Source organism: Mytilus californianus, unplaced genomic scaffold (genome assembly GCF_021869535.1).
Source record: "Mytilus californianus isolate M0D057914Y unplaced genomic scaffold, xbMytCali1.0.p SCAF_1, whole genome shotgun sequence".
Taxonomy (NCBI): Eukaryota; Metazoa; Mollusca; class Bivalvia; order Mytilida; family Mytilidae; genus Mytilus; species Mytilus californianus.
In genome coordinates this window covers 116,162,085-116,184,441 of record NW_026262581.1, presented here as the reverse complement: position 1 = coordinate 116,184,441, position 22,357 = coordinate 116,162,085, and the positions used below count along the sequence as shown (strand labels likewise).

The 22,357-nt window shown below is 32.6% G+C and overlaps 1 protein-coding gene across 1 annotated transcript in view; it reads right to left on the bottom strand.

Moving 5' to 3' along the window:
- Positions 1-22,099, bottom strand: part of LOC127731633 (leucine-rich repeat-containing protein 40-like) — a 37,910-nt gene extending 15,811 nt beyond the window's left edge. Inside the window, exons 1-7 of the mRNA XM_052240398.1 lie at positions 21,941-22,099; positions 16,896-17,077; positions 14,233-14,306; positions 13,395-13,524; positions 12,465-12,588; positions 11,867-12,009; positions 144-316 (exon numbers count right to left, since the gene is read on the bottom strand). Coding sequence (XP_052096358.1) covers positions 144-316; positions 11,867-12,009; positions 12,465-12,588; positions 13,395-13,524; positions 14,233-14,306; positions 16,896-17,077; positions 21,941-22,085 — 971 coding nt within the window. The 5' untranslated portion in view covers positions 22,086-22,099. The remainder of the gene's footprint in view (positions 1-143; positions 317-11,866; positions 12,010-12,464; positions 12,589-13,394; positions 13,525-14,232; positions 14,307-16,895; positions 17,078-21,940) is intronic.
- Positions 22,100-22,357: the final 258 nt, after the last annotated feature.

Sequence of the window (22,357 nt, the reverse complement as noted above, 5' to 3'; positions counted from 1 at the left end):
AACCCAGACCCCATTAAGTAGGACCAGCATACATATTTATAACCATATCTTATATTCTTAACCCAGACCCCATTAAGTAGGACCTGCATAAATATTTATAACCATATCTTATATTCTTAACCCAGACTCAAGTTAAGACCTACCCAGTCAGATCGTTGTTTGTCAGATCAAGTCTTTGAAGTTCAGTCAACACAACAATTTCATCTGGTATAACAGCCACTTTGTTGTCCCTTATATCAAGTACACTGAGTGTTTCCAAGTGATTTAAATGTTCTTCTGTTAATTCCTTGAGCTGGTTATTACCGAGATGCAACTCCTAAAAAAATGATAGAAATGAGAATCAAAAATAAAAATATCTAACAATAAACTGAAATAATATTTACATATTAAACATTTATAATACATATCATTACATCTATTCTAAACAGGTGTATATTGAGTCCATGACGATGTCACGCATGTTTTCTTTATTTCAACTATAAAAGGCCAAGACTTTCAAATCTAAAAAAAACAGCCAGAAAATTTAAGAGCAATTTTTTTTTATTGGTTCAAAATTTGTTTTTAAACTGAATGAAATTATTGAGAGAAAACTGAACATTGAGCAATACAAAAAATAAATTGCCTATATTTTAAAAAACAAAGCCCTCAATTCTGAAATAACTGTTTGGGAAAACATCAATACTACAACAATGCTTGTACTCGTGGATCTTAAAAATCTTATATTTACAAAACGAAATAGAACATCATGATCATCAAAAAAGGATTTAAATCAACAAATTGGGATGTCAATATCCAATTCCATGCCATTAAATGAAAATGATATGTAGTTATCATATTACATATGAAGAGTTGTCACACTCAGATGTCCTGCTTTATGAAATACATGAATTATTTCAAACTATTACTGAAACTAAATAAAAGTTAACTGAAACCTGTCAGAGGAACATGTATAAACACATAATGAGTTCATGTATATATCATCTCAATCCATAATGTACATTTCTGAGAAACAGACCTAACCCAACACTCACCTCAGTAAACAGGACAACATGAGCATGAAAATGAAGTCAAGGATATATGACAATATCAGATAGCAAACTAGAGGTGCTTTGAGCAAAGTTCATGAGTTGATACCCCCCAAAATATGTAAAAACATAAACATATATGGTCAACAGGAAGATGATGAACAATAGATGTGAAAATGTACAAAATGATATGAAGCTCAATACCAAAGGAGTATGGCCACGAAGTGCCGATATTGGCCCTGTGAGGTGACAAAAAATAAAAGAGAAATAAGGTGGATCCTTTATAGCTAAAACATATCTATGTATATCGTTATTTGTTATTATAGTATAAAAACATATTTTTGTGACGTCATTAGTGTGACGTAATACCCGGAATCGAACCGGAACGCTCAAAATGTCCAAATTCTTAAAGAATTTCACACTTCCTGGTTAAAATTCGCATTGGCCACAGGCCTCGACCAAAGTAATTTTACTCTTATTTTAATTGTTTGACATTTTGACTCAGTTTGCAACAATATTTAGCGTGGTTGAGGCCTGTGGCCACATCGAAAATCTAACTTTTTCTAACAAGCAAATCCTGATTCAACGCCGCCATTTCCGAGGTACGATACATTTTGAGACGAATTAACTGTACCAAGAATTTGTACAATTGCTATAAACGTGATAAATAGAAATAAATGCTATGATTCATTTTTTGATTTTTTTATCACAAACTAAAAAGAAGAAAATGGAATAGCAAGTCTTTGATTTTAGCGAAGCTTCGTTAACCGCTGACCCGTCGATGGTTTTATTTTTAAACACCGATATGATACCTATGATAGATACGTCCTCATAACTGTTTTATTAGAAAAAAAGACAAATTGGAGGAAATACATATTGTGAATTTGTGTATTATTTTAAAGTTCATTTCCACATTATTTGTAATAATTACCCGGTCTATGCTATGCAAAGTTGAAACAAAAAAAGGACAGTTTTAAATTAGAGCAGTAGTTTTTCTCCGTAAAATTCTACATTCAGCAGATCGATATGGGTGCCAACATTAAAATTGAATACAAATGTCCTTTTAGATACACGTATTAATTTTGTTTTATAAAGACGAGATCGTCGAAATGTAACTTCCATGGAATGTAATCTAATGTTGACGCTTTGATGAAGTGCTTTCTTTCACGTCCGCATTTTCTATCGAGTATGACATGCCAAGCTAACATTTTAAATAATTACTACGGATGGTGAAAACAAATTACAGAACTATGAACAATAACATACATTGAAAATCGTAGGATTTTCGTAAGAAATCACGTTTGAATTGTTATATCATATTGCACAGTAGTTGAATAAGCTTTTCAATATATTTTTCATAAAAATAAAAATTACGACGCCATTCATGAGAGGGCATGGTGTATACTGTCCGTGACATTCAACCAGAACAAATATTTGTGTGCAATGAAAACTGAAATAAAGATGAAACAAAACTATGATATAGCTTGGGTAACTTCAAATAAATATCTGATATTCACGCGGGATAGCGTGCATAATTGGTCAGAATGCTTACAAGGAGCAATTGTTTATTTGGTCCCTTTTTGGTGGTCCCTTTTAAATTTGGGTGAGACTGCTACAAGCGACCAACAAAAATGGCTGCTTACTATGAATATACTATCTATGAGATATCTTTATATTTCTGATTTTTTTCGGTTTTTGTGGTGGCCCGAGGTTCGTGTTCAATCTGTAGTTACCTGTTTTTATATTTTGTTATTGTTTTTTTTTCCTTTTGTCGCCTCTATATGTTCATGGTGTTGTATGATTTTATTTGTCTTATGATTCTTTATTACGCCCCCGCCTTTTCTCTTATTTTCAATGACAACACATGCAATTTCTTGTTTCCTGTTTGAAATAAATTCTCTAAATTGCTCCCCGTCATAAATATGCATGAAGTATTTGCCACTGGACGTTCGTCAAACAACTATCAATCATATCTCCTCTAAAGTTAAAGTACAATAATGAATTTAAACATAATTAAATAAATGATTTTAAAATCTTTTGAGCAGATATCTTAGCGCGTCTATTATTTCACTTTTTGGGAAAAAAGAAAATAAAAGAATATTGGATATCAAAGAAACACACTATTTTACTAAAATGAGTTGTTTGTCTCATGATTTTATTATTTTTTTATTTTTGGTGTTTTAACGCCACTTTTAAGCACCACTTTTGGGCTATTTCATGGCGGCCAGTTTTTATTGGTGGAGGAAGCCGGAGTGCCCGGAGAAAACCACCGACCTTCGATAGGAAAACTGACAATCCTAGTCAATTAAGATTGGTGTCGAGTGCACCCGCACGAGCGGGGTTCGAACTCACAACCTCAGTGTTGACTGGCTAGTGATTACAGTAGTAACTACTTAGACCACTCGGTCACCGAGGCCCCCTGTTTGTCTCATGATGAAGGATGACTGTTAAACGTCCAGCGCAAGTTAAATGCATAATTCGGACGAGAACATGTTAATTTGCGCACAGTGGGCATGGCTATATACTCTGGTATCTAGGGAATACAAGACATAATCTGGACATCACACATGTCCAGAATTAAGGAGCTTCTCTTGAAAATGCAGCATGCCATATACGAAAGTGACCGTAAGTAGAGTGTAGTTCACCGATTTGACTCAAATTCTCATATTCGACTCATAACATACTAAAACGTACATCCAAATTAAAAAAAACATAAAATAAACAATTTACGATGCATAGAGTCGATAGTATGAATCAGCATTTCGTGTGTATTTTAGTCTAGACGCCGTTTAATTAACCATCGAGGCGACCTTCCGAAGACTGCCGACGGTCATATAACTCGATATAAACATAAACATAGATAAAGATAGATAGCGAACTCGTGAAATTGGATTTTTCTAGGTCTGTTTAATTTCATATTATAGGTTAAAACGATATGTTAATAATCGTTTGTACCGGTATAAGAATGAGTTTTCGTAGATTGAATCAGTCAACCAAATGGTTTCCCATTGTTTCACTTCCAATGTTGACAATCTTTTTCTTTTAATTGCTGAACACGCCTAGTTCATGTGTAACCCATCTCTTGCTAAGGTGTTCAATTGACATTCACATGAATACGGATTTAATGAGGTCAAATTATCCTTTTGCAAGTGAATAATTCATTAGCGATGTTTCTTTGCTTATTTTGACAAAACCGAAGCAAACTGGCTGCTAAAAGCGAATAATTATTTCACTATTTCACTATTTCACTTTCATTAATGACTGAACAAAAAATGATATTTTTTTTTTCTATATCTCTTAGATAATGCCCGTTAACGAGAACACGAATCATAAAATAATAAAAGTATTTGTTCTTTTAAAACGTAATTGATAGAAACATGCAAAAGTCGGATAGATTTAATTGAATATAGCTAAATTGCTAAATGAAATCGTTCACAATGGACAACTGATAATGAGTATTCTATCAAATTTTTGAGTTTTATTTAAACTAGGCAGTGGCTATTTTGCCGGCGCCAGCAAAAAAGGAAAAGATGCTATTTTGTCGTCTTTGATTAAAATATCTTAATTAAAACAAGCAAAATAGCATATTTCGAGAGCAATGGCCATTTTGCCTGCGCCGGCAATATAGTGAATTTTCTATTTTGCCAGTTCTTTGTAAAGAGTGAATTTTAATATTTACTTTTGAAAAATACTACAAAAATATGCATTGTCAACATAAAAGAATCAAATTATTATTCGACATATAGTTGAATAAGATAAGTTTCACAATATTTGAGATACATATAATCGTTTAAAAACATTTATGAGTCAGAGTGAAAATAAAAATTTGTAAAAAGGAATAAAAATAAAAAGTATTGAGCATCCATTTGTAGCAATGAAATCATATCAAAAAATGTATTTGAAATTACTTCTAAAATCAGTCTAATGCTACATGTATGCATAAGAATAAAATCTCAGATTTTTAAACTATGCTGTAAAAACAAATGAAAGATAAAAGTCTCAGAGCATATAGATTTGATAAAAACGTTATACAGTCTAAAAAAAATCAATCACATAGCTTCAAAATCAAAAATGTTTAAATTAAAGTTGCTTTTGAAATAAAAGTCAGTTTTGAATGGCATATCTGTAAATAAAATCGTTTTTACTGGCATGCTGGCTTCCGCTTACTGAGAGTTGACACACTAGCATATTTTCAATTTTGGCGGCGGCGGCAAAGTAGCCACTGCCTTTTAACTATTACTTTGTCTAGCAAAAAAGTTCTTGGAAAGTATAAAAAGGATTCATTGAACCATTTGAATGAATTATGTTTCAATTTTTACAGGTGACTACATATTTCATGCGCTTTAGGTACAACTAGAGAGAGCAGTACTATATAATGTGGTCAGAAATGTATGAATGGCAGTATTAAATGAAACTATCGTTCATTCAAATGTTTAATTCTGAATGTTGATTTGAGAGTAAATATAAATAAAATGCTCCGCAGGGCGCAGCTTGATACGACCGCAGAGGTCGAACCCTGAACAGTTGGGGCAAGTATGGACACAACATTCAAGCTTGATACAGCTCTGAATTTGGATTGTGATTAAATATTTGACACAGCATAGGTTTCTGACACAGAATGAATGTGGTCTAACAACGTAAAAATTTTAAATTGGACATTCACCTATTATGGTCCAATATCCAAAATCTAAATACATGGTTAGATTCAGCATATCAAAGAACCCCAAGAATTCAATTTTTGATGAAATCAAACAAAGTTTAATTTTGGACCCTTTTGATCTCAATGTGGACAAAAATGATAACAGGGCCCAAAAATCAAAAATCTAAATACATGGTTAGATTCAGCATATCAAAGAACCCCATATATTCAATTTTTGTTGAAATCAAACAAAGTTTAATTTTGGACCCCGATTTGGACCAACTTGAAAACTGGGCCCATAATTAAAAATCTAAATACATGTTTAGAATCAGCATATCAAAGAACCCTAAAAATTCAATTTTTGTTAAAATCAAACTAAGTTTAATTTTGGACCCTTTGGACCTTTATGTAGACCAATTTGAAAACGGAACCAAAAATTAAGAATTTAAATACACGGTTAGATTCGGCATATCAAAGAACCCCAATAATTCAATTTTTGATGAAATCAAACAAAGTTAAATTTTGGACCCTTTGGACTTCAATGTGGACCAATTTAAAAACGGGGCCCAAAATCCAAAAACTTAATACACGGTTAGATTCAGCATATTACAGAACCCCATATATTCAATTTTTGTTGAAATCAAACAAAGTTTAATTTTGGACCCCGATTTGGACCAACTTGAAAACTGGGCCCATAATCAAAAATCTAAATACATGGTTAGATTCAGCATATCAAAGAACCCCATATATTCAATTTTTGTTGAAATCAAACAAAGTTTAATTTTGGACCCCGATTTGGACCAACTTGAAAACTGGGCCCATAATCAAAAATCTAAATACATGGTTAGATTCAGCATATCAAAGAACCCCATATATTCAATTTTTGTTGAAATCAAACAAAGTTTAATTTTGGACCCCGATTTGGACCAACTTGAAAACTGGGCCCATAATCAAAAATCTAAATACATGGTTAGATTCAGCATATCAAAGAACCCCATATATTTAATTTTTGTTGAAATCAAACAAAGTTTAATTTTGGACCCCGATTTGGACCAACTTGAAAACTGGGCCCATAATCAAAAATCTAAATACATGGTTAGATTCAGCATATCAAAGAACCCCATATATTCAATTTTTGTTGAAATCAAACAAAGTTTAATTTTGGACCCCGATTTGGACCAACTTGAAAACTGGGCCCATAATCAAAAATCTAAATACATGGTTAGATTCAGCATATCAAAGAACCCCATATATTCAACTTTTGTTGAAATCAAACAAAGTTTAATTTTGGACCCCGATTTGGACCAACTCGAAAACTGGGCCCATAATCAAAAATCTAAATACATGGTTAGATTCAGCATATCAAAGAACCCCATATATTCAATTTTTGTTGAAATCAAACTAAGTTTAATTTTGGACCCTTTGGACCTTTATGTAGACCAATTTGAAAACAGAACCAAAAATTAAGAATCTAAATACACGGTTAGATTCGGCATATCAAAGAACCCCAATAATTCAATTTTTGATGAAATCAAACAAAGTAAAATTTTGGACCCTTTGGACCTCAATGTGGACCAATTTAAAAACGGGGCCCAAAATCCAAAAACTTAATACACAGTTAGATTCAGCATATTAAAGAACCCCAAGAATTCAAGAATAAAACCCCATTGAAATTGATCAAGAAATAAGCAATTTATATGAAGTATCTTCTTTTGCACAATACTGTGCAATTGATTATTTCTTGCTATTGCGCAATACTGTACAATTGACAATTTCTTGCTATTGCGCAATATTGTGCTATTGGATATTTCTTGCTATTGCGCAATACTGTGCAATTGAAGATTTCTTGCTATTGCGCAATACTGTGCAATTGAAGATTTCTTGCTATTGTGCAATACTGTGCAATTGAAAATTTCTTGCTATTGCACAATACTTATTATATAATAATTTACACATCCTGTTTGGTGTGTATCTCCTACCATATCATTATTATTTGCTTTTAAATATAAATCAGAAATAACCAACTTAAAATGGAAAATTTTAAAAGAAAAAAAAAAGGAAAAAAAGAAAAAAAAAAGAAAAAAAAAATCCCCCCCCAAAATTTTTTGAACCCCCTTATGATTCATCACCCCCAAACTCAATCTCAGCCTTCCCTTTGTGGTATGGTACCTTGCAGTACAATTTCAGAGAGATCCATACACTTGAACACAAGTTATTGTCTGGAAACTAGAAAAATGCTTATTTTTGGCCCCTTTTTGGCCCCCAATTCCTAAACGTTTCGGGCAATTACCCCCAAACTCAATTCCAGCTTTCCCTTTGTGATATGGAACCTTGTAGTACAATTTCAGAAATATCCAAACACTTACACACAAGTTATTGTCATGAAACTAGAAAAATGCTTGTTTTTTGCCCCTTTATTGGCCCCTAATTCCTAACATTTTGAGGCAATTACCCCCAAAATCAATTACAGCCTTCCCTTTGTGATATGGAACCTTGTGGTACAATGTCAGAGAGATCCATACACTTACACACAAGTTATTGTCTGGAAGTTACAAAAATGCTTATTGTTGGCCCCTTTTTGGCCCCTAATTCCTTAACTGTTGGTACCATAACCCCCAAAATCAATCCCAACCTTCCTTTCATGGTATTGAACCTTATGGTAAAATTTCATGGAGATCCATTCACTTAAACTAAAGTTAGAGTGCGAAAACCAATGTGTCTTCGGACGACGCCAGACGACGCCGGACGACGACGATGACGACGACGACGACAACGACGACGACGACGACGACGACGACGCCAATGTCATACCAATATACGACCAAAAAATTTTCAATTTTTGCGGTCGTATAAAAACAAGGTGTGGCATGATTGCCAATGAGACAACTCTCCTCAAGAGACCAAATGACACAGAAATTCACAACTATAGGTCACCGCACGGCCTTCAACAATGAGCAAAGCCCATACCGCATAGTCAGCTATAAAAGGCCATGAAATGACAAATGTAAAACAATTCAAACGAGAAAACTAACGGCCTAATTTATGTACAAAACAATGAACGAAAAACATATATGTAACACAGCAAGCATGTATTCCTCCGGAATGAGAATGATGTTTATGAGTGCACGTGTGGTTCTGGTGTCTGATGACCTTTGTACAATTATAATGTGTTCTATGATTATGAAGTACATGTAATGCTATGTACTGTCTATACACATTGTTTGCTTTATCTGTGTTTTCATCCTTTACTTCTTTACTAGAAAATAAACTTTTCTGTGTTTAAGTGAATCACGGGTTTTCTCTCCATATACAAATATGATGATGTGGTGTGATCCAACTATCCTCATACATTTTTACGACTGTACATTGCTCGCCAAGATATTTTACAGCTTTCAATCTAAATTCCTTCTGCCCAATAGAAGACATTCATTGCTTATGTTTTAAAATCATTTATGGCTTTTAATTTAATCTATGCTATAGAATTATGTTTGCTTACATGGTCTCTGCAATTTCTATTTCGTGAATATCAATGCAGAAAACGAGTATACGGGCCACTTATACAAAATTTAATTGAAGCGCTTATGTGCGGCTTAAACCTTAATATTAGTAAGTTTCTGTTAATAAAGTTTAAAAAAACCAATACATATGGACGAGATTCAAGGAATATTTTGTTAAAAAATTTCTGTGTTGAAATGATTTTAAAGTTACTAGAACGTTAATGAAAATATTTTTAACGTTACGCGCAAATGGCTAAAATACCATTGTACCTTGGTCTTTTCTGACGCCCTGGAAAATTATACAAACATAGTTACAAGTCTAATGGTTATCATTTTATGAACTACACTTGTTAGTGATCCTTCTGCAGTAATTTCGTCAATTTCTGAGACAGGGCCGTTTTTAACCCTTCGTGGCCATACTCCTTTCAGGAAGCTCTGATTTTGAGAAAAAATATGACAAAGATTTCATGGATGGACAAAATGACAGGAATAAACCAGTATACACCCTTCATTCAGAGTTTTTGTATAAGAAGATCACCTTTACAGGTTGCAATATTGTAGACAAATTTCAGTGAAGTCAACATATGAATATTGATTAATGGATGGGCAGACTTGTAACATAATACACCATGCTGACAACTGGTGAATAAAAATAGTAGATCTCTGTTAAATTTCTTCTTCCAACTTACATGTATATACATATTGGTCATTTATCCCTTGTCAATAATATATAACTGTACCCTTTAACTTTTTTTCTATATATGTGCCCCATTATTCTTAACTTATTAGTCAAGTTAAGCTATTTTGGTTTACTAAAACTTTATATTGTTCCTTAAAAAAGCTGAGAAACCATCCTATTGTATAAAAAAAATATCTACTGAATTAAATCTTGCTGTCAACTAAAAATAAGTCTTTTCAAAATAATTTGTGTAATTCCTTGTGACAGATATCATTTTCAGAGACCAGTGCTTTTGAAAAACAAATAAATATGGATTGTGTCCACATGTGGACACAGATAATGCCCCCGCTTGCATATCATATAGTTATAAAGGGACATAACTGAAGAAAGGTAAAAGTGACGCTACCAAAATTTGAATTTGATCTGAGTTTTGTGGTAATAAGCATTGTGTGTAAGTCTCATAACATTTGGTTGAGGCTAACTTTAGTAGAGAACAGAAACTAAAAATTCAGCAATTTTTCTATTTGTAAACACGCATAACTCTAGAACAGTTGTGTATATGTTTTATAACATTTGGTTGAGACAAACTAAAGTTAGAGAACGGAAACAAAAAATTCAGCAATTTTTATGTTTATTATAAAGGGACATAACTCAAGAATGGTAAAAGTGAAGCCACCAAATTTCGTACATAATCTGTATCATGTAGTAATAAGCATTGTGTATAAGTTTCATAACATTTGGTTGAGGCAAACTAAAGTTAGAGAACGGAAACAAAAAAATTGTACTAGATCTTAGTTTTGTGGTAATGAATATTGTGTATAGGTTTCATAATGTTTGGTTGGGGCAAATTTAAGTTACAGAATGGAAACTAAAAATTTTGCAATCTTTCTATTTATAAAGAAGCATAACTCAATAATGGTTAAAGTGACACTACCCACATTCAACTTGATCTGTGTTTTATCAGTGGAAGGCAAAATTAAACATTGCATTGTATAAAGCATTGATTGTAGTTGATTCAACTATAATAATGGACAAAGGAAGATAACTCCAAATTTAATAAAAATTACTTGAATAATGACATTGATATTTTTAGAAATTACATTTAGTTTTAAGACAAACTCAAGTTAGAGAATGGAAACAAAATATTCAGCAATTTTTTCATTTGTAAAGGCACATAACCCTAGAACGGTAATCAAACAGCTTGTAAGCACTGAATGGTAAATATTGCTTTTATTTATCAGTAGGAAGTAAAATTGAATATTGCATTGTATAAAGCATTGGTTGTAGTTCATTCAACTACCATTATGCACAAGAAAGATAACTCCAATTTTCAAAGAAGACTTTGAAATATTTTTAGGAATGAAGGGTAAAAATTGCTTTAATTTATCAGTGGAAGGCAAAATTAAACATTGCATTGTATAAAGCATTGATTGTAGTTGATTCAATTATAATCATGTACAAAGGAAGATAACTCCAATTTTAAAACTTCCTTGATATTTAGGAAAAAAAATGAAAAATTTAGCAATTTTTCCATTTGTAAAGGGCATAACTCTAGAACAGTAAAAGTGACGGCACCAAAATTCAAACATGATCTGTATATTGTGGTAATAAGCATTGTGTATAAGTTTCATAACATTTGGTTGAGGCAAACTTAAGTTAGAGAACGGAAACGAAAATTTAGCAATTTCTCCTTTTGTAAAGGGGCATTACTCTAGAACGGTAAAAGTGATGCCACCAAAATTCAATCTTGATCTGTATTTAGTGGTAATAAGCATTGTGTATAAGTTTCATAACATTTGGTAGAGGCAAACTAAAGTTAGAGAACGGAAACCAACATTGGGACTACGTACAGACGTACGTACGTACGTACGTACAGACAGACAAGGGTAAAACTTAATGCCCCCTCCGCTACGGTGGGGGCATAAAAAACACAGCTTTAAATAACCAGTCATGTCAAAGGGAGATAAGCCATATATCTGAATAAAAATAAAGCATTGGTATAAATATCATCATACATGACAATTACCTTCAAATTTTGACATTTTGACAGTAATGGTAAATACTGCAGTTTATTATGTCGTAAATACAGTTGTTCTAGATGCAACAGATTGCCAAAGTCTGAAGGCAACACGGATATCTGATTATGTGTAGCATCAAAATATTTTAAGCCTGAAATAAGAAAATTTCAATGAATTTCATTGTTATTCAAATAATCCTGCAATCTTAAGGTATCATGAACTTGCTGACATATTACAATTAAGAAAAGTTGATTATGTCCATTATACATTATTTATTCTGATTAAATGACTCCGTAGATTTCATAAAGACCATACTGAAGCATAATTTTCAGCAGGATTAAATTAAAAATAGTCAAGGACTTCATTGTTTTACATTTTGTCATGTCAGGGCCTCATATATTTCCCTTTTATAGATCGCTATGCTGTACAGGTTTTGCTCATTGTTTAACTCTGTACGGTGACCTTTAGTATCTAACTTCTTCCTCATTTGGTCTCTAGTGGAAAGTTGTCTCATTGGCAATCATACAACACTCTGCTTTTATTAAAGCAACACATATCAAAACATCCTAAAATTCATAAGCATTTGAATAGTAAATGATAACTCACCGTCCATACATCCTAATTCTGGTGGTAAACTTTGAAACTTGTTATTGGAAACATTAAGTCTGCTGACTTTAGTAAGGTACCCTATTTGTGGTGGCAAATTTGTTAACTGGTTATTAGATATATCCTGTAATAGATAATGCAATACAGAAAGATTGTGACTTATGAACATGAGAAAGTTTTATTCTTTACATGAAAGATAAACATTGAACATAAGCACCACCAATTTTGTGAAGTTTTTACAGTTTAATCTTAAATTTTCTGTGAAATGTTTTGTAAACTACTGTTTGTCTTTTCTTTTTGGCCATGATGTTGTTTGTCCTTTTATGACTTCAATGATTTTGCATTCACCTCTTGTATCTTCCTTATTTTTAAATTCAGGAATATAAACAGTATTAAAAATATTGGCACGTATCATTATTAGCATGAATACAAAATATAAATACACTTCCTCCCTCATCAATCATGGGAAGTCAGAATTTGAGATCAAGAAAATTTATTTTACAGGTACATAAAACTGAACTGTACTATTCTTAGACTGAATTAACAACTCTTAGAACGAATTTATAGCTCTTAGACTGAACTGTACACAGTTACAGCTCCATGACTGAATTTAGAACTCTTAAAATTCAATTGTTAAAAGTTACAACTCTTAAACTGAACTGTTCAAAGTTACAACTCTTAGACTGAATGGTACAAATTGCTCTTAGACTGAATGGTATGAAGTTACAACTCTTAAACTGAACTGTTCAAAGTTACAACTCTTAGACTAATGGTACAAATTGCTCTTAGACTGAATGGTATAAAGTTACAACTCTTAAACTGAATCTAATAAGACATTCTAACAAAGATCTGGTTGCTATTTTTTAGTTGTTCCAAACAATTTTACAAATATTTAGGCAAATAAGTACCAGTATCTTTTCATGTACCTACCAACTCTTCAAGTTTCCTCAAGTCACCGATTTCAGGACCAATATGAATCAGTTCGTTGTGTTCAATGTGAAGACTGACCAAGCTATGACATCTACTTATACAGGCTGGAAATTCTTTAAGTTTATTCCGGCTGCAATCAAACAATGCTTATAATGTTATCAATATGATTCTGAAGAAAAAATGCACACTGAAAGAATACTGAATAAGGTAAATGGAATGTGATATTAAAAAAACATAGAACAGCAGGATTGAATTTCCTTTCATATGAAGTTATTTTGATCATTGTTTTCTTGAATGGTAAAAAAATATATCATCATCCAGCATTTTTTTTTAATAATGCATTATATTATCCTTAGATAATATAAATGTATAATGATAGTATAAATGCATGCATATCTTAATCTCAGACAATATAAGTGTGTGCTATAATAATGACAACTAAAATATATCAAAGTATCACAAAAGAGGTAGATAGAAATAAATGTATCGATACACTTTGATGATTCAAACATTTTATAAGCTAACAAGATTTAGATGAATTCATTTTAAATTTAACTCTTAAAAATACTCCTTTTTAAGTTTGAAAAAGAATAAACTTTGTCAACTTTAATAAATAATAAATTATTCAGAACATAGGTTAATGTAAAAAAGAAGATGTGGTATGGTTGCCAATGAGACAACTTTCCACTAGAGACCAAATGACAAAGAAATTAACAACTATAGGTCACCTTTCAGCCTTCAACAATGAGCAAAGTCCATACCGGATAACCCTTTTCTTTAAGATGGCAAGCACCATGAAAAAATGGACCCCAATTCTCTTCTAATTCTACGTACTAACCTGGCATCAATTTTTACCAAATTACTTAATGAACCTATAGCTTGTGGTAGACTTTCTAATCGGTTATCATGAACCTGTAAATAAAAATGACATGCAAAAAAGTTACACCACCCAAAAAAAATTAATATACATTTATCTGAGCAGCTTTTGATACTAAAAAATATTTCTTTCAATTTCCTGAATAAACAAAAATGAATGTAATAATGTTTCAGTATATGAATAATTCAGTTTGTTATTTTGAGTAGTTGTTTATCTAGTCAGGAAGCCCAGGAGGTGGAGGGGTCATCGTCCATCTTAAATTGTAAAATAGCAGAAACAATATGTCAAAATCCAAATCTTAAATGAAATCTGCTAATTTTGAGACAGGAATGCAATTCATATGTTTAACTGTTTATCCATAAAAAAAAAGAAAGTTATGTCATTTGTCTTATTATTATGACTGTTTTTTACAAAAACAGGAGATTCTTTTTTTTTCAAATCAATTTATTTCAACTTGGCTATATATGGGTTGATAGCTCAGATGATTTAGTTTTATGGGATGTATAGTAGACAAACAAATAAGTTGATAATATTTTTCATTTTTTATTTTCTGAAAGCACATTATAACTTAAGAGCTATCTTCTCAAATTTTTATTTTGAATTTTATCATTTAGTTTTCTTTAAATTCACATAAAAGTGGTTAATCTATGTATAGTCTTCATAACATTTGACAATTTTAGACACAATGTAGCTAGAAAAGCTAGAGGCTCTCAAGAGCCTGTGTTGCTCACCTGTATTTACTGATGCTTTGGAAATTATGTACAATAAGGTTAAAATCATAATCAATAGTATTAGATATTAGATATTATAATGATATCAAAGATAACAAAAAACTGCAAAATTTCTGTAAAATTACTAACTCAGGGGCAGCAACCCAACAACGGGTTGTTGGATTCGTCTGAAAATTTCAGGGCAGATAAATCTAAATCTGATGAACATTTTTGCCACCTGTCAGATTTGCTCTAAATGCTTTAGTTTCAGAGATATAAACCAATAAACTGTTTCGCTGAGCGCAGCTGGATACGCCCGCAGAGGTCAAACCCTGAACAGTTGGGGCAAAAATGGACACAATATTCAAGCTTGATACAGGTCTGAATTTGGATTGTAATTAAATATTTGACATATTATAGGTTTCTGAATAAATGTAGTCAAAGAACTTGAAATTGGTTATATGAATTAAATTCATATTCAATTAAAGATTTCTTGCTGTTGTACAATACACTGTGTTGTTGTGCAATACACTGTGCTGTTGCGCAATACTTAGTACTAAATCTGTTGTCAGACAATAAACAAATAAAATCTTATAACTCGGAAACGTAAAATCGAAAATTTATAAAAATCAAAAGGGAGCTTACATCAATAGATATAAACAATTTACGAAAGTTTCATAAAAAATGCTTTTAGCATTTTTGAGTTATTGTCCGAAAACTGGAAAATCCCCCTTTTTGTAATGAAAAAAAACCCATAAATTGGAAACGTATAGTCTAAAATTCATAAAAATCAAAAAGGAGCTCATGTCGATAGAAATAAACAATTCACCAAAGTTTCTTGCAAATTGGTGAAATTGTTTTCGAGTTATTGTCCCAAACTGGAAAATCCCCCCTTTTTTAATGAATAAAACCCCCAAAACTCGGAAACGGTAAATCCAAAATTTATAAAAAACGAAAGGGAGCTCACATCAATAGATATAAACAATTTACCAAAGTTTCATGCATATTGGTTTAAGCGTTTTTGAATTAATGTCTGACATGTTGACGACGGACGGACGGACAGACGGACGGACAACGGTATACCATAATACGTCCCGTAAACGGGCGTATAAAAACTGCATTTTACCCCTATGTTCTATTTTTAACCATGTCGGCCATGATGTTTGGAAGGCGGGGTCATCGGACACATTTTTTAAACTAGATACCCTAATAATGATTATGGCCAAGTATGGTTAAATTTGTCTCATTAGTTTCAGAGAAGAAGATTTTTGTAAGAGATTACAAAAATTTACGAAAAATTGTTAAAAATTGACTTAAAAGGGCAATAACTCCTAAAAGGGTCGACTGACAATTTTGGTCATGACGACTTATTTGTAGATCTTACTTTGCTGAACATTATTGCTGTTACAGTTTATCTCTATCTATAATAATATTCAAGATAATAACCAAAAACTGCAAAATTTCCTTAAAATTACCAATTCAGGGGCAGCAACCCAACAATGGGTTGTCAGATTCGTCTGAATAGGCAACAGGGCAGATAGATCTTGACCTGGTAATCAGTTTTACCCTATGTCAGATTTACTCTAAATGCTTTGGTTTCAGAGATATAAGCAAAATCTACATTTTACCCCTATGTTCTATTTTTAGCCATGGCAGCCATCTTGGTTGGTTGGCGGGTTCATCGGACACATTTTTTAAACTAGATACCCTAATGATGATTGTGGCCAAGTTTGGTTGAATTTGGCCCTGTGGTTTCAGAGGAGAAGATTTTTGTAAAAGCTAACGACGACGGACTATGACGGACGACGGACGCCAAGTGATGAGAAAAGCTCACTTGGCCCTTCAGGCCAGGTGAGCTAAAAACTGTGTGACCATATTTTTTATCGTATTTTTGAAAATAGAAAGATTACTAACATCCAGGACACTTAAGGCCGATAATTCTTTTATGTCCTCTGATAGCTCTGTCAACAGATTAGAAGCTAGAATTAATTTCGTCAAATCGGTCTGTTCCCACCATCTGTCATCAGTGTTGTCAAGGGATACAGTCTTAGACTCCTCTGGTACATCAATGTTAATTCTCCATACTTCATCTGGAACTAAAATCAGAAAATATCTTTAAAATCTAATTTCAAACTTTAAGGCAATATTTGGTATACTGTTGAACTTATATATTTGTTATATGTTTTGTACCATTATAAAAATATACACTTTTAGTTTAATAGTAGCATATATAAAGATAAAAAGTATTATAATTTATCAAAAAAACATCCTTCATATGTCCACTAGACAATAGTCTGTTAGATATCAGTATTCATATTCTTTAATTGTGTCTATAACATCATATTTGCTTTAAGGCTTCAAACTTCTTGCAATCAATGCAAAACTACAACGAGAGTGCACTCGCTGAGATGTCTCTCCTGCTTTACTGATCATTGATTTTATGTTGAAAGTCTTAAAGATAAAGGTTTTACTACAAGTATCACAAAACTTAACATTTTTAAAAGATCCATGACAATGAGCTCAAGTTCAGATAAATTCTGTCAGACAGACATGTACATCATTCAATTATTCTATACACCACCTATTGTTTATGGTAATTGAAAAACAGACTAAAACACAAAAACTTAACATTGACCAATGAACCATGAAAATGAGTTCACGGTCAGATGGTACAACCAGACAGACACTACAACTTAATTACAATTGTTCTATACATCAAATATTGCTGACCTATTACTATAAGTATTTGCAAAACAGACCATACACAAAAACTTAACATTGACCAATAAACCATGATAATGGGGTCAAGGTCAGAAGATACCTGCTAGACAGACATATACACCTTACAATCATTCCATATACAAAATATTTCTGTACGCTCCACAGAGAGTCAAATTGTAAACAAGCATATCACTGCCACTACCAAGCTTATAGCCTCTTCCGAATATTTGAAAGTCCCGACTGTGTATTGGTTACATAAATTACACAAACAACCATTTAAATTCTGTTTCATCTCCGCATCTAGTAAGTGTTCTACTACTAATCTGTCAGTGCTTCTAACTACCTCCCTTACTACTATCAAAGAACTTGTTATTAACTTTTGTAATAAAGCTTATGAAAATAATGGTAATAATTATTTTTGGAGTGTTAAAAATTCATTAGAGGTTTTAGATAAAATATGTGCTTTTGATGGTCCTTTTAATTCTATTGACAGTTATGATTTTTCTACTCTCTACACTACACTTCCACACAATCTTTTCATATTTAATCAAATGGGTCTTTTGAAAAATCTCATTGCAAATTTATTTGCTGTAACTTGTTTAAAGCCTTTTTCGTTAACTATGCTAGATACACTTAAAGGAAATGTGAAGATATGATTGAAGCTTTAAATTTTCTCCTGGAAAACATATATGCACGTTTCGGCGATAAAATGTATTGACAGGTAGTAGGTATTCCAATGGGCACTAACTGCGCCCCTTTAATAGCAGATCTATTCCTGTATTGCTATGAATCTCAGTTAATGACCAAACTCAGTAAAGACATGTCATTGTTACATTTGGTTGATACATTTAACAATACCTACCGTTATCTTGATGATATTTTTTGGTTAAACAATCTAGAGTTCTCTAAATATACTATCAAAATTTATCCAAAGGAACTTACTTTAAATAAATCTAACATAAACAGCAGTAGTTGTTCTTTTCTAGATTTAGACATTTCAATTTTTAAAGGGAAACTCCCTACTAAAATTTATGACAAAAGAGACGATTTTTCATTCCCTATTGTTAATTTTCCCTTTTTAGACGGCCATGTTCCTTTGGCTCCATCATATGGTGTTTATATATCCCAACTCATTCATTATGCCCATGTGTGTAGTGATGTCATAGATTTTAACAAACATAATCAATGCATCACTGGTAAATTATTAAGTCAGGGATTTTGTTACCATAAATTGCTTAAAAATTTTACTAAATTCTTTCATAGATACAAAGATTTGATTAGTAAATTTGGCTGTACCTGTAGAAAACTTATTAAAAGCGGTATTTCACATCCTAAATTTTACGGTAATATTGTACTAAAAGCGCGGAAATCACTATGTGATCCATGTAAACTCATCGAACCTTTAAACAAACTTCTTAGTAAAGGTTATCTTACCAATATTGTAATAAGTTCTTTGAATATAGTTTACATTGGAACAAATATTAATTTTGTCATCAGCAAATTAAAACATAATTCTTTTCAAACTGTTTTTTCGGGATGTATGAATACACATCCATGTTCATTTTCTATATAGAGATTACTCTATCTATATATTACATTATTATTATTATTATACATATTTGTTAACAGATTACCTCCTAACTATCCTACTGCCTGTCGATACTTTTATTTTGGCATTGCAAATGTCATGTCTTCTTTGACTGTCTATGACATTAAAACACTAAATCCCTGGGATGTGTTTTCGTTGATTTTAGTCTCTGATGCATGATTTTTTATTATTAATTGTTTTTGGCTTTTAACTAGCTGTTTTCTGCTCTATGGTCGGGTTGTTGTCTCTTTGACACATTCCCCATTTTCATTCTCAATTTTATTCAGTAACTGTGAGTACTCTCAAATCGTACTTTCGTGTTAATTTGACCTGTTGATACAATTTGTAATGTATTTTTGTTATCTAATGTTTACTTATACACTGTTAAATCTAGTCTCACTATTTCTAATATATACCACCTTTGATAAGTGTTTAGTATGAAGAAAAATTTCACTTTTGTTCTCGTACTACATTTGTACTAGGAACAACAAAATTATTTATTTTGTAAAAATTATTTCCATACTCCATGTATACCTTACAACAAAATTATTTGTATTTACCTCAGAACCTATGTACGTTATTTTATTTGGCAGCACTTTGTCCAAGGTTATGGTTGTCTTTTTGATATTGTTTTCATCTAACCCCCTTGTTTTATCAATTTTGTATTTACATTGTGTCATAGATCAAATTTATTCGTTCAGTGTATGCTCACTTGTTTTTGTTAATATGTCTTTTGATTGAGTTAAGCCATTTCAATTTATATTTTATAGTGTGTCTTTGTATGTTCTGATGTTACATTATTGTTTCAGGTAGGATGAAGGTTGGCGCCTATTAAAACGTTTAAACACGCTGCATTTGTTTGCACCTGTCTTAAGTCAGGAACCTGATGTTCAGTGGTTGTTGTTCGTTGATGTGGTTCATAAGTGTTTCTTGTTTCTCGTTTTTTATATAGATTAGACCGTTGGTTTTCCTGTTTGAATGGTTTTACACTAGTCATTTTTGGGGCCCTTTATAGCTTGCTGTTCAGTGTGAGCCAAGGCTCAATGTTGAAGGCCGTACTTTGACCTATAATGGTTTACTTTTACAAATTGTGACTTGGATGGAGAGTTGTCTCATTGGCACTCATACCACATCTTCTTATATCTATTGACATATTGCTTCCAGTACTTGAAAAGAAGACTAAAACACAATAACATAACATTGACTAATGAGCCATGAAAATGAGGTCAAGGTCAGATGATACCTGCTAAAAAAACATGTACATCTTACAATCATTCCATACACCAGATATAGTTGACCTCATGCTTATAATACTTGAAAACCAGATCAAAACACAAAAACTTAACATTGACCAACATGACCAATGAACCATGAAAATGAGGTCAAGGTTTGACAAAAGCTGCCAGCCTGACATGTACCCTTTATAATCATTCCACTCACCACATATAGCTGACCTACTACTTATAGTATCTGAGGAACAGATCTAATCATGTAAACTTATTACAATTAATGCAAAACTACAACAAGAGTGCTTACGCTGAGATGTCTCCCCTGCTTTGCTGACCATCGATTTAATGTTGAAAGTCTTAAAGATCAAGGTTTTATTACAGGTATCACATAAACTTAACATTTTTAAAGATCCATGAAATGGGGTAAAGGTCAGATTCATAAAACCCAGCATATACCAAATATTAATACTAATAATAAGTGAGAACTTCACATGACAAAATACTATAAATTTTTTTAAAGCAGTCTCTGAACCATCTAAATCATGATATGAACAACGGACATATGACAGACAGAAACTTCGTAACATAAGGTATCTGCATACAAGTTATGAAGCATCTAGCTTTATACAAATTGTTTACGCTGCCGCCCCCAAATAGTAATACCTATGTCTTGCATACTGCAATCCTGAAGGGTGACTGAGGAATAGAAATATGGTCACTACAGGTCTTCTTCAGACCAGTAGTTAAACCCTTGTCAAAGTAGGGCGTCCTTTTGGCTGTGTGGGATGTACAAGTATGCAGTCAAGGACGTATATTAGATTAGTTAGTTATACGTCCTTGTATGCAGTCATGCAAGTCCTGTCAGAATGGGGAGGTTAAATCCGGTGCCTCGTGTAGAGAGAATGCCACACTCTCTGCAAATTAAGAACTCTTGTAACAACCCTTTCAGGGCGCCATGGGTAGCCTGTTGCAAGGCAAAACTTCTGTCACTATCCACTATATCCTCATTTTTCCAGTGGCAGTCTAAATTTCCCCGACCTTCATCCCGGACAGTATCTATTACCTGCTGATTACAGGATCTACTTATTGTATGTATTGTTAATTTGTTCTCGTCCTGAACATGCATGAAATATTTGCCACTGGATGTTAAGAAAACAAAAATCAACCAATCACATTTACGACGAAAGTCGGAGGAGAGACAAAAAATAACAACATAGATTAACTTTGATCATGACATCAATATTTAGATATATTTAGAAGCGGACCGGCAAATCAGAAAATCGGTCCGGACACAGAATTACAACAGAGATAAGGACAGACGGACAACTTTATACCGTCCGGCCTACAGGTGTCTCATCTCTTAGATCATGATGCCGAAACAACGTTGTCCTGTACCGCGTAGTTTTATTTGTTATTCGAACCTTTTGATAATGATCTTCCAGATAAATTTAACTGTCCACTCTTTCTTGCTTGTTTGAAAATGCTTGGGTGAACTGTTTTAGAGTTATCATCACGGGTTTGCTGAAAGCCAAATTTTGGATTTCTCGACAGTTTTCTAGATGCCATTCTTCGGTATTGTGTCACTTTCGCCCCATAGCATGTTCGGCCCAAGGTTCGTTCGTCCATAAAGTCCGTTTGTCCTGGGACATAATATATCAACGTTAGTACAATAGTCCAAGGTTTGTCATAGTTTTTAGTTTCAACAAACAACAAAAATATACACGTATCTATTTAGTTCGTGTCAATTCAAATGAAAATTATGGAAAAAAATGAAAATATCATGTTATATTCCATAACGGTTAAGCTGTTTTTCTCAGTTTTGTATTACGAGAAGTCCA